General features: G+C 37.7%; 1 protein-coding gene across 1 annotated transcript in view; it reads left to right on the top strand.

Moving 5' to 3' along the window:
- The first annotated feature begins 906 nt into the window (after positions 1-906).
- itga5 (integrin, alpha 5 (fibronectin receptor, alpha polypeptide)) overlaps positions 907-14662 on the top strand; it is a 54244-nt gene continuing 40488 nt past the window's right edge. The window contains exon 1 of the mRNA XM_084427996.1: positions 907-1303. Within this exon, the coding sequence (XP_084284122.1) occupies positions 1107-1303 (197 nt within the window). The 5' untranslated portion in view covers positions 907-1106. The remainder of the gene's footprint in view (positions 1304-14662) is intronic.

Genomic DNA, 14662 nt, shown 5'->3' on the forward strand with positions numbered 1-14662 from the left:
ATTTCAATCCCTTGGGCAGAGGCTGAATCAACTAAAACAACATTCTAATTCCAGTCTGGAGTGGCTTTTTACAGCTCGCGAAATTTCCCAGCTCCGTGCGTCCTGACGGTGTCAGATCTATAAATGGAGATTGCTCAGTGTACACGCTTGTATATTATAAACATCATTTCTCCAAATTAAAACACAGACTCACATCATGCGGAATTTCTAGTAGGCTATTGCTTCAATACTTCTGTGATGGCTTGACAAGCTTTATCAGCATATAGCGTCTATAAACTCGATACCGAGAAGGTTCATGTTGAAGGCAACAAGTTTGGAGATCGTTTTTTGGAGGATAACGGACTTTGCAAACAGCTCTTTCGTTGTTTAAAGGGTTAATCATTTATTTAGCTATCTTTGACAACTATGCAAATAGTCCTTCAAGTGGACAGATGAACTGTTGAACATGTCACAAGTCTCACTTTTCTCCGTTTCTTGTTTAGTATTCTTTTTATTTTATTTATTTTTTATTTTATTTTAGTGAACATGTATCAGTATAAAAAGTAGGCTACACAAGTAAACATATATATATATATATTGTTGTTGTTGTTGTTTACAAAACCATACCCTAATAAAAAATAAAAAAACAGCTTTTGTAAAAGGCATTTATTTCGAGAAATGAGCCCTAAAAGGTGTAATGCGTTTGTATAGTTTACTATTTGTCTCCTTGCTGTAGCCTATAGCCATTTTATCCTGCTGCTTTTGCAATGTATTTCCCTTCATTTGATGAAGTTATCAGTCTCAATATTGTACCGCTCTATTTCCCCACTTTGTGAATTGTGCTTAGCTCCACCTCTATGGGAGTTTGTCACGAGTGGAAGAACTGAACCTCCTCCTCCTAATACCCCTTCAATTAAGCTTGAGGGAGGACGCAGAAAGGAGAGAAGGGGACAGATAGACGGAGGCGCGTATAGAGCGCTTGGAAAAATAAGGATCAAGCTGATACACTTCATCCGAGGCATGAGATTTGCGTGAGGCAGCATCTTCAGGAGGATTCCGTTCAAGTGCCCCCTTTTGTTCTGAAAGAAGTTTTTAATAAAGAAGTGGATTGTGACATAACGATTACAATGGGCTCCAAAAGGCACCGTTCAAAGATTTCAGCGTCTTCACACAACCCGAAATGCTCTCCAATGGGACTTTCACTCTTGATTCTTCTACCTTTGTCTGTTGCCTTCAACTTGGATGTGGAGAACCCAGCGGTGTATAACGGACCCAACGGTAGTTACTTCGGGTACTCGGTGGACTTTTATATGACTGGGTCAAGGTAGGTTTCCTTCTTTGATTTCACATATTGAATTTGAAGAGGTTTGGCATGCATTCAAAGAAAATTACAACTAGACCAAGTTCACTGATCATTGCCCACCATAGAGCTGTTTAATATACGAAATGTATTACCATTTAAATGCTATTTAATAACTTTAAATGCCAAACATCACTGTTGATAGGTGTTTTGTCCTCCCTGATATTGCTGCTGTACATCCTGATATTACGTAATTTTTGACTCATATGCACGTTTATCTTAAAGAATTAGAATGGGAATTATAAATTATAATGTAGTGACACCTTTGTGTCCTCAGAACAGAGTGTTTTACCACAGTATGAAGTACAATACCGTAGTATGAAGGGTTATTGTCATTCAAATCCAAGAAATGTAGCCTACTGTCTTATTTATCAATGTGATGAAAAAGACTTTCAACCAATGGTCTCTGAATGTAGCCTACTCCATGGGTCCATAGAGAAGATATAGTATGTCATAGATGGACATTTTTAACAGTTAATTAATTTATAACTTTCTAACCAATGTTTTTTGATATAATTATTATAGTAATGTTAGCTAATGTCCATAAGAAGAAGAATAAATTAATTTGGTCCCTGGGTTGGCTGAGAGTTTGGGTTGGTGGTCTTGGTCTGTAAAGGTTGAAAACCATTGTCCTAAATTTAACCTACTTCATTCATTGATTCAGTGTGTTTCTCTTACATCATGTACTACAGTCTTCTAGAGCTCAGTGTTAACACTGACCAGTCCAAGGGGCAATGAAACCAGGGGTATCCCCCAACTGTTGTTTACAATCCCAACCCAGTCTGTGCACTGCCATTTAGGCTACATCAAAGCACACCACCACAGTTGGGGAGCGACAGTCCTAAAAGTGTGGTTTAGTGTTTGTGTAGTGCATGCCTGAAGTGTTTGTGCATGTTTACATGTGAGCGGATGACAACACATGTACCTGTCAGTGGCATCGCTGGTGGTTTTTCCATTTATAGGACGTCACTAGTGGTTATTATGATGAAGTCACAGTAAGGTACCAGCTCTTCTCAAAAGGAATGCAAAGATTGCCCCCCATAATTATCTCTGATTGCACGTGTTATGGTCACTTAAAGTCTGCTGCATAATCTAGCATGAGAATCTCCAACCATTCAAAGATGACCTTTGCTAGATTATGTGGGGGAAAAAGCCAAAAGTTTAATTTCTCTGATCTGTAGTCATCTGCTATGTGTTCGTTTGTAAGTCACACAACTCACTTTTAGAGTTTCAAAGACAAATTTAAAGTGATGCTTCATTACTCAGCTAATATCCTGATTAACTGCTGAGGGGTGATATCTTTCATGTTAAAGGAATAGTTTTTAAAATTCTGTAATTTACTCATGTTGGCAAAAATATGTATGACTTTATTTCTTCAGTAGAACACAAAACAAGATATTTCCAAGAATGTTTTAACTGTTTTTTCCTATATGATAAAACCTGAAGGCATCCAAAAATAACATCGGGCCCCATTAACTTTTAATATATGGAAAGTACACACACATTTTTCATAATATCTTTTTTTGTTTTCCACAGAGGAAATGAAGTGCCATGAGTAAATGACAGATTCATCAGAACTATCCCTTAAGTGCTTACTGATTAGTAATATTACCCTAGAAGTCAGTATGAGGTATAAGGTGCTTTTATATGTACCCCCCAAATACCGGCAGTCTCAGTTTTGAATGGAGAATTTTGTTGAATGGAGCAGCAGTAATCGTAAATATAATCTAGCTGTGATTGAAAGACCATATGATTACCTTCAACCCATAGATATTATCTTGGCATATGAGGTGATAAATCCAAGGGGAAATCACAGAGTATGAGGCATGCCATTCAATCACACTGCTGATCTGTTGGGTTTCCCTGCCCTTTGGCTGCATTACTCTCTTTTCAAGCTGTAGACAGCTGCGCAGCACTGTTCGGACTCGGAGGTATGATTGCAGTAATAATCAACTCACTCATGCCCTGACTAGAACACGCCACAATCAGCCATCTCCATCTGTGTTTGTCTGCTGGACTGTGTCTGGCCGTGCACAGCTGTAGAGGGGCTTTAGTCAGAGTGGGCTCACGCTGGCTCTGGTTTCTCGGGGGCGTTGTTTTCAGGGAGCCCTTTCCTTTCCTCTAACATTGCTCACCTTCTCTAAAGCAGACCCTCCAGCTTTTGTTTTAGTCTGTCATAGGGTGTCTGTCTGGCATAGATGAATTTCAGAAGCAGCGGATGATTTAGAGCATGACGCATGGTTGAATGAGTCAGAGGAGTGTGTGTGCACCTATAAGCGTGTGGGTCTCTGATGATGTAATTCGGCATGGTATTTAAACTCCTCACCCTCTATTCCAGTCTAATACTCTAGACTGTACGCACCCCCACCCCCACCCCCACCCCCACCCACTCCTATACGCAGTATATTGGCCTCATTCTTATGAACTGTGAAGTCATGGCAAGAGGCAGCTCTCTCAGCAATGACTTCATCTGAACTTTTCACTCCTGAGATGTCGTTGTGGAGGAGGATGGATGGGCCTCAAAGTGGAGGCTGAGTGAAGGGGTGAAAGAATGCACAATATCAAGAGTTTTCTTCCCAGGCGTTTGATAGAATGTGTATTTCTAAGTTTTCCGGTGCTGTATGTGATAGATGGTTGACTAGTCGGCCATTCTGCCCAATAGCTGTCTATGGGCTATTGAAAATGACTAACTGATCCAGATTTTAATTTTAATTTTTAGCTTAAATTTTTACCAGAGAAATTTTGATTGAATTAAAAATAATAAGTGAGTCATATTATTTTATCCAATTTAAAGCACCACTGCTATCAAATGCATCTTTTGTAACAATTTCACCAAATTCACTAATACAAGACAATTAGTCTACAAGACTTCAGATCGTCTATGCAGCGAGAATTATTTCATTGCATTCTATTTGAGGTATTTGGTTTATTTATTTGTTGAATTTACAACAGTTAGCCAGCCTATTGAATCGCTATGCATTTATTGATTTAATTATTTGTTTTAAATGTTAGTGTATGTAAACATGTAGACGATCATCTTTGACCCATGATTCCATCCTTTTGTCTTCCAGCTAGTTGTGAACATAAGAACATGTCCTTTATGGAAAACCTCATTAGAACCTGTTTGCTGACTGCGTTTCCCAAAAGCATTGTTAGCTTAAACAGATTGGTGCCAAATGCATGGTTTCTACAATCTATTTAGACTAACAATGTTTTGGGGAAACACAGTCCTGAAGTGCGTCCGTATTATTGTGTGTTTCAAAAAGTAGTGGTTTGATTAACGTGTATTTTGGTAAAATCATTGTCAAATTGGGGCAAAAAAAGCTTGTCTACAGCTTTGTCTAAAAAAAAAGAATCTGGTGTTAGGAATAAACTCTCTTCCTTTTGTGTTTTGTCAAAAAGGAATCTTCCTTTCTGACAAAACATTCACTCCTCGCTTCGTTCACAGACTCCCTGATAGTCTGGCCTCAAAGGGGCATGTATAGGTCTGAGGAGAATAGCACTTCTTGGCACGCACTAATAGAATTAGCTAGTGTGCAGACCACCACAGAGAACTGCCCGAGGACAGGGTTCACGATCTTGGTGTCAGGGGGCTCTACAGCTATATACATGGAAGAGAAATTTATGGTTCTTGAACGTTGAGAGAAGAACAGCACAAGTCCTAATGTTGGGGCCTCCTCCGGATGGTCTGGTATATAAACCTAATTTGTCCTGAAGAATTGTGACTCGATGTTAAAAGTCCCACTTGTTCACTAGATTTGAGCTGAATTGAAATGTCTTCTAGTTGATTATTGCAACAAGTGTCTCCTTGTATATGTTCTCATCAGAGATCCAACAGTTTCTATGTCAGTGAAGTTAAAACTCTTCTACCACCACAAATGGTGATGTGCACCACATTCCTCAGTCTCTGTATTCTTTACCTTTGGATAAGAAGATGATCCTCTGTACTGTGAAAGGGCAAAGATCAGGGTCTGGATGTAGGGTTGAATGTCAGAAAACTAAATAGCTTTATTTGAAATGTTTATATTGCAGAAACAATAGAAACCGAATACCACCTTCTCTGTTCCTGCTGGGATTTGCGTGGCTCCGGATGATGAGTGTTGTTTTCAGAGAATAATGTGTGACTATGCATAAATTCCTTTTGTGTTTATGATGTTCAAAAATATGTTTTTGGTGTTTGATGATTGTTGGCGAGCATTTGAAGCTTGTGGTTGAATCCAAGGAGCTGGACTGTCTGCATTAGCAGCCAAAGGCAACAAATTTACAGCCACAATGGCAGGAATATTACTGTAAAAACATAAAAAACTTTCTCACCTGCCTCAGTGTATTTTATTACCCGAAGATTCACAAAGTTGAGGTTTACCAAGTTGCGTTGGCTATCAAAACCACAGGGTTTTCTCTGATAGTGAGGAAAAAAAGTTCTTGAGATAAATTATAAAAAAATTAAATAAATTAGGAATATCCCTAAGTGCAATTCTTGAAAAACATTCTAAAGTCCTGATTGTATACCATCTTATTTGTGAGGTTGCCTTGTCTAATACAACAAATTCGAAACTTTACACTGGTAAGTTTTAACAATATATGTGTCCATCTATTAACCTTTAAGTAGCAATCACCTCACAATCTTTTGTTTCTTTTTAATTTTGTAGTAGTAATGTGTTTTATATGTAGCTAGTGTTATGCTGACATTCTTAATATTTGAAACAACCCAATAAATTAATTAAACATCTTGCCTTTGAGGATTTAAGACAAGTTGAAGGTTATCCGAACCTAAAGTTATTTACGATTATTTTAAGAGCATTCCTTTCAAGAATTTGAATTCTTCTGAAATTTAGTCTTAAGAACAAACTTAAGGAGAAAGATAAGAACATCCTTAAAGGATTAGTTCACTTTCAAATGAAAATTAGCCCATGATTTACTCACCCTCAAGCCATCCTAGGTCTATATGACTTTATTCTTTAAGACGAATACAATCGGAGTTATATTAAAAAATGTCCTGGCTCTTCCTAGTTTTATAATGGCGGTGGATTGAAACCAACAGATTAAAGCTTGTGCATCCATCCATCGTAAACAAACTCCAAACGGCTCCAGGGGGTTAATAAAGGCCTTCTGGAGAAAAACAATGAGTTTCTGTAAGAAAAATTTAATATTTAAAACTTTATAAAGGAAAATAACTAGCTTCCAGCCAAACGAACATTTGGATTCCAGTGTAAAGCGTAACTTATGCGACCTTATGCTGATATTTACGCTACGCCATGACGCACTACTCTACTTCTGATGTCATAAATTTCACAAGTTGCACATTAGGGGCAAGTAGTCTACGAATGACCGTTTGGCCGGAAGCTAGAATTTTACTTTGTAACATGTTAAATATGAATATTTTTCTTACACAAACTCATCGTTTTGCTTCAGAAGGCCTTTATTAACCCACATAAGCTGTTTGGAGTTCATTTAAGATGGATGGATACATGTTTTTGAGCTTCAATCTGTTGGTTGCAATCCACTGCCATTATAAAACTTGGAAGAGCCAGAATATCTTTTAATATAACTCCGATTGTAGTCATCTGAAAGAAGAAAGTCATATACACATAGGATGGCTTGAGGGTGAGTAAATCATGGGCTAATCTTCATTTTAAAGTGAACTAATCCTTTAAGTAGTATTTTGGGGAATACACTTATTTTTGTGTTAAAAAATAAGAAAGAAATTGAAGTTAAGAAGAATCTTGTTCTTAAGAATGTTTCATGAATCTGTCCCTGGTTTTGTGTATATATAGAACGGCATATTGGAATTGCAAGATGGTTTGGCTGTGATATAGAGTACAGTAGGTCATCCTCAGCTGTGGTCATCATTCTCACAAAGTTTACCCTCTCTAAGAAGGTCATTGATAGATCAATATTTACCTCAGACCTTGAGCTCAGTTTGCCTTTGCTAAATACAGAGGACCCACTTTAGCTAAACCAGGGTTTCGTCTGCTGTTTATCATTTCTACTCTTCCTCCTTGGATTAGGCTGTCTGTTGTCCATAGACTTGCATCCAGCTGGATATGGGTGTGTGTACATTGGCTGCCAAGCTATTCTTCACCCAGGTTCTCCCTACGACGACTAGTGTTTTCCATGGAGTCGGTACAATAGAGGCCTTTGTGCATTGGTTGAAAGGTTTGCTGTTTTCAGTAGCAAAACTTTTCCATGTGACTTAAATCTCTATTTATTTATTCATGTTTTGGGCTCGTTTGCTTCATGATAAAGCCTTGTTTAGCTCTTTTGGCTTCATGACATTTGGCTCTGATGGTGGTGTCAATCAGATTGGCCTGTTGTAAAATTATAGTCCTCTATTTTGCAGGTTAATGAGTGCAACCTTAGCTGATTGGGACTGTGGGTTAGGTTGTCTTTACCATTGACAAGTTTTCTGCTTTTTATGACCTCATGGGACCTGGCAGGCTCGTATAATAGGCTCTTGTGTGCAATGGTGTACATGTGCTCTGGTGGAAAAACAGACATGTGTTCGATCACGGTAGAACAAATGCCCCAGTCAACTTTGCAGACATTTAGCCATTGGGCTCCACAATTGCCTAGGGTTGCCGCCTGGAGTACTGCAGATCTCCATTGTTCCTGATGTACATTTTGGGTAGATCATTATCATCTTGATCTGTTCTGTTCTGGTTTACCAGGCCCCTGCTGGGCTGGCAACGACAATGAATGTCCAATCATCCGGCATTTAGATGGCCTGTTTATTGCCTGCAGGATTACAAACAAAGGACGTGAGGCATAGCATGCAAAGGTGAGCGATTGATGCTAATTGTTCGGACCTGATGATGGCCCCTTTTACTCTTTTCAAGTGTGAAGATGGGACTCCATGCTGAGAAAGCTCCCTCGGAGGTGTCGACGACCAACAGTTGCAACTCGCTATGGGATGTTTTTTGGTCTGTGCGAATGTGTGAATTATAGCTCTTTGGGGGCTGGGGTTACAATTTGGTATCGAGAGATTTAAGAGGTAAAACCACACTCTGTGTTTATGTAAATGTCATGGGGTGCTTTAAATGTTGTCGTGTCACATACAAAATGTGGTGTGCCGTTAAATGACAAGGCTTGTGCTTTCTTAGATGGATTTTACAGACTGTTTTCTCCTAAAAGAGGTGTAGTTTGTTCTTTAAAGTGAGAACTTTTGTCCATTGTTAATGTGGGGACATCAAATCCCTGCTTAAAATCAGCTTAATGCCTGCATCCGAAGTCACATACTTCCCTATTAAATAGTAGGTGAAAAACATTGTTAAAAAAGAGTAGCATGTCTGAATTTACAGTATTCATAAAACAGTAGACAAAAAGTACCTGGATGACCTACCACTTTCGCCAAGATTCTGAACTGCGTATCCGATGGATGCTTTACAATCCTATTAGGGAATTTGTGAATGGCAGTGAAGTGACTCAACTGCCGACGTAGGTCACATGACAATGGTAACAGGGTGAATGTAGTACATCAAGATAACTTTCTGGTTTCATAGCTAGTACATTAATTAGCATAGCAGGTAGGGCAATTTTTCAGATTAATTTTTTTCTATTAATTGGAATGTAATGTTTTGCCATGATTTTATTATGTTTTAATCGAGAAATCATGTTTTTAATAAAAATGTTAGCAAACGTTACAATTAGACATGTTGACAATTCAGCAATGATAACAGTTAAGACAAGAAAATGATCCGACCATATGATGCGTTGAAAAAAACGAGACACAGGCAGTTGAATGAAAAAAAAAAAAGCAAAGTTATTAGACGTGACTTGAACTTATTTTAACTTGAGCACCACATTTTTAGAATTGCACCGTCTCACCCATGAAACGGCAAAGACACGAGACATGAGTGCAATAGCCAAACACGTCCACCAAACATAAAAACAATAGGAAAAATAGCACAATGAAATACAAAAACTTGTAAAGAACTAGGCCTATACTGTATGTTTAATATTTCATGTTTGCATGATGATGACAGGCTGAAAGGTGCTGTTATTTTCTGTTTTTACAAAGCATTTGCTTTTAATAATAGCCTTGCTAATACTATTTGGCTAAGAAATATAGGTATGTATAGGATATGTTTAAGATAAGTTTGTACAATATTTGCCTTCATATTTCATGCATATTTTCTGCAAAGATATTTAACAAAATTTAACAAAGGTGTTTTTTACATTTACACAATGTCAATCACTTCAGGTGTGGTACACTTGGAATATAATTTTTTGAAAGATAGTGTTACTTATTGTAGTTATGATTTTAAGTTGACTAGTTAAACATTCAAAAAATCGAAATCGTGAATCGGTCAATCATTCTGAAAAGAATTAAGATTTCTTTTTTTTTTGCCATATCGCCCATGCCTAATAGCAGATAATGCAGAGTTGGCTCTTTGCGAGTCAAGCCAAGTGCTCTATATCTGGCTGACATCTCAGCACCTGGTATATTATGTTAATTTAAACCATATCCTTTGAGAGGAAATGTTTTTGTGATGACATTTAAAATCTCCCTGTGTAAAACAGGGTGGGGCGTTTATCAGATCAACAGTCGAGGGCATGTGCGCAGATTTAACGGTTATTCCAGACCAGCACAACACTTCAGCAGACTTTGCACGAGTGCACTTTTTTACAAGGCCGTGATGTTTTACTGTTGGAACTGTAGATGGTTGTCGCATCTTGAATGCATTTTGCAAATTTTCAAACAGTTTGACCGTGAATGAATCAGTTAATTGTTTTCATTTACATCAGCAGTCTGAGTTCTTGCATTATATCATGTGAGCCGGTTTCATTTTTGAGCGGTGACCGCTTTCTGTTGTCTTCCTCCATTACTATGCAGTTCTCCTCAGGGCTCTTGGCGCGGCAGCTGTGTGAGTGAGCTGTCGTCCCGCAGTGCCAGCTGACCCAGCGGTCACTGCTTTGCTCATCATCTTTGGGCCACAGCTCCCAGACAGCAGAATAGAGCACGTGCAGATCAGGTCTACCGAGCAGACGAGGGGCCGCAGACAGAGCTTCTTCGGCCCACTTTTATCCGTCTCATTATTAGCTGCTTCCATCGCAACCGCTTAGCTGCTTAACGATCCAGAGACAGGCTGGCATCCCAGTTAAAGCTCGCTGGCGTCACACAAAGAGCAAAAGACCCAAAAACGAACCGTCCGGGCCTTGAATTTCACTTTGGCTTTTCTTTGATTTTGAGAATGTTAGTTCATTGAGATCATTGAGATGCAAGAGTTGCAACAGTGTATGCTTTGTTTTGGATCCATTCCACATCTTCTGGGAGGACGTGGCATGCTATCACTGTAACCGTTTTTTGCTAATAACAACATGCCTCTGAATAGCCGGATAATTGTTCGACTTTGCATAGATTTTCAGAAATGTTTCTAAGGCCACAAACTGCAATCAGTTAATATACATCTGTTTTTGCATGGGAAAAGTGGGATAATCACAAATGAAGTTACTTACAGAAGTGACTGATGGTAATGAATTGTTCTTGGCGCACACATTGAGTTGCAGTTAGCTTGATTTATTTTGTTGTTTTTGTTGTACAATCTTTTTTAAGCTTTCTTAAGCTCACCAAGGCTACATTTATTTGAATGAAATTCAGCAAAAAGAGTAATATTGTGAAATATTATTACATTTAAAGTATCTTAAAGTATTTTAATATATTTAATATGTATATGTCTGTGATGACAAAGCTGAATTTTCAGCATCATTACTCCAGTCTTCAGTGTCACATGATCCTTCAGAAATCATTCTAATATGCTGATTTGTTAATCAAGACACATTTCTAATTATTGGCAATGTTGAAAACATCAATATATTTTGATGTTTTGATGAAAAGAAAGAACAGCATTTATTTTAAATGCATGTTTTATATATAAAAGGTGTTACTGTTACTTTTGATAAATTCAATACATCCTTGCTGAATATAAGTATTAATCTTAAAGTATTAAAAAATCTTACTGACCCCAAACTTTTTGCAACTGTATGCATGTAACTTCTAGGCCTGGTTTCACAGACAGGGCTTAGATTAATCAGGGATTAGGCCTTAGTTAAATTAGGACATTTAAGTAGCTTTTATAAACATGCCTGAGAAAAAAACATTACTGGTGTGCATCTTGAGACAAAACAATGACACAGACATATTTTAAGGTATATTAGTGCAAGTTGATTTCAGTTCAAACATGCATTTTAGTCTGGGACTAGACTTAAGCCTTGTCTGTGAAACTGGGCACTAATGTTGTATATAAAGTTTCCCAGAAAATTCCCTGTTTCTGGATTTTTTGTGTGCTTTTAACACATGCAGATTTCTGTGCCATTCATAATGGAGGCAGATGGCGGATTTGTGTGTTTTGTCTGATTGTGATTTTCTTGCACCTTCATTAGCAACCATTGTGGTTTCTTGGCAAGCTCAAGCTTTTATACCAGCATTCAAGTGACATAAGTTAAACAGCTGGATGATAATGAAGTGTGAAATGGCTGGGAGAATGTTTTAAGCAGAAGATGTTGGAAATTAAGGCATTTGCCATCTAATGGCCTCTAACCATTCGTGCCATTAGTTTTGCGCTATCAGCGTCTTTCACCCAGTATTTTCTTGCCACAACTTAAGTAGATGACATGTGGCACACCAATTTATTTTTATAGCTTTAATTCTGGTCTGATTACCAAACCTCAGAAGTGATGGGTTAAGACGTACTTTGCCTCAGTGGTGACTATCTAGCAAGCTTAGCATTTTAGTGGTAACACATTCAAGCCTGATTTTCAGACTAACTCAATTAGCTTAATTAGAGCCACACTGAGAAATGGAGTTTGCATCTTGGTTAGAGTCAGCGGTTGTCTGTTTTTGAGATACCATAAAGGGTGTTAATGTTGTTTTTACTCTTAAAAATCAATGTAAAATCAAACTAGCTCTATTTACTTTATGCATGTTCCTTGCATCGAGTGAATGATTCTTTGGTGTTTCGCTTTGGAAATGCCTTTCAAAAAATCTATTTTGAAGAATGTTTCAAAGTGGTTTTTGTCTATATGAAAGTGAAATGGGCCCAAAACAAAACCAAGCCCTATTTTTTCCATTGATGGACAGAAATTGGAGACAAATTTCGAAATATAGTCTTTTGTGTTCCGCAGAGGAAAGAAAGCCATACAGGTTTGCAATGTCATGAGTGTGAGTAAATGGTGACAGAATTGTCAGTTTTGGCTGAAATATCCCTTCAAGACAACAGCCTCCAAAGACAATAACCTGACCTACGAAATAATTCTGATCACCAACTACTTACAGATGCTAATAACAGTTAAAGCCAAATTTGTTCTCCATATAACTGCATTGAAACAACATTCTGTTGTTCTCTTACAAGGCCAGATTGTTTTAATTAAAGTGAGCTTCACTTTGGCAATCCCTCTGCTGGAAGGCCTCCTGAAGTCTTTCTCATTTTATGTGGAGCCGTTACAAAAAGCTAGCATCTAAGCCAAGAGCAATCTGGCTCTTATCATTATGCTAATGTTAACCCAATGTTTAAGCATTCAGTGCATGGAGAAAAGAAGGACGTTTAGGAGAGATGAGATCCCCCCCCATCAGATAAACCCCCATTACATGCTAATTGTTTCTTATTTACAGTTCTTTCAGATCATTATCAAAATGGTACGGTTTAGGCTACATTAGCTTGAGTGTTAGGCGGAAGACACAGTTATTTCCACTTGTTGATGAAAGCAATTTTGTGTTTCTAAAATTCCTTTTATGTGTTTGATGGTGACTTTTGTATATTATAATTTTACATCAATTTAAGTGGCACATTTGACTGTATATTTAGGTCTTAATGTACCGAACATAATGTGTGCCATGTAATTAGCTTTTTGTTTTGCAAGTGAAGGCGGTTACTTGTTTTATCATGCTTAAACGGCAACCTTGTCTCTAGTTTTCTTTTTAATGAATGAATATGTAAAACATTAACTTGTACTGGTTTTGCATTGCTTGGAAACTACCACTGGCATTCAAGATAAAACTCAACTATAGTGAGACTGAATTTGTGTAATTTATCATAACAAAAGTGGAACGTTTGTAGCTTTACTGTAACTGTACACTTGTGAGCAGTCAGCCAAAGCGGTAGTGTAAGTGTACAGCATTCCAGGAACTCGAGGAAAAGAGTGAAAGTGCTTGGGAAAGTTAGTGAATTTGCAGCTGTTAGACACACTTAACATGCATCATAGCAACATAACATTTCATCAGACTAGTGCACTTGAGTTCATTCATAGTGTGCTTGGGTTCAAATGAGGTGGTGGACCAGCCTGTTCTGTTCACATTTTAGTTTTAGACATCCCTAAGGTATTATCGATGATATCTAGAGTAGGAATATTGCAAGATGTACCATTTAATTCTAAATTCCCTGGAGAAAGCCATCGTGGGAATCTGGTATTGACATTACACCTCAGCTAGTGCTCTGTAACACCTCTGGGACTCTCCCTCTGTCCATACACACATATGGCGGAAAAACTGGATACTCTCTCCAAGCCGGAAGAGGTCTTTGTTTTGGTTTCCCCTTTATAAAAACAAATGGAACGTCTGCTTTTGTATGTGGGTGTTTGTGCTCCACTTGTAGTGGCCTTGAAACAAACAGACCCTAACAAACATTTCCACATTTAATGTCCTGCATATTTATCCGTCAGTCAATTGTTCGAGGCCTTGTCAATTGTTCAGGCCTTTTCCTTTTTGTCTGGTATTCCTCTCAGAGCAGAATTTGGAAACTGTCCACGACTCCAAAGGCATAGCAAAAACAAAAAGCGGTTAAAGTCAATTTCCAAATATTTTTAATGACCTTTTATTTTTATATTTACAATTTTTCTTTTATTTTATAGGAAATGTGTTATTTTCTTAGTAATGCTTGTCCTTTTTATTATTATTATTATTTTATTTTTTAAATTATTAGTTTTAGTTGTGCTTTTTCGTAGTTCAACTTAAACCTATTTATTTCAAATACTTCATTTTTCATCATTTTTTTTTCATCTAATATTTCAATATAAATTTATTTCCAGCTTTCAATTAACGACAATGATTTTTAAGAGTTTTTTTAAGAGCTACAAAACGTCATATATTTCCATAGTACAGGATGGCCACGAAGCTATAGACCTTGATGATGATGTACTCAACTTTGTTCAACTCTTTGACTCCAGACACATTGTTTTTTTGTAAATAACAGCTGAGAAAATCCAGCCCTCTCATTTAGGATGCGGTCAACTGTCTGTCTTCTGTTTGCTCTGCTGTTTTTGACCTAAATGGTCATCTGGTCCTACCTATATGACTCTATCTCGACAGTCCATCTAAAGTGGGCTTGAGTC

Source organism: Rutilus rutilus (assembly GCF_951802725.1).
Source record: "Rutilus rutilus genome assembly, chromosome: 13".
In the NCBI taxonomy this organism is placed as follows: Eukaryota; Metazoa; Chordata; class Actinopteri; order Cypriniformes; family Leuciscidae; genus Rutilus; species Rutilus rutilus.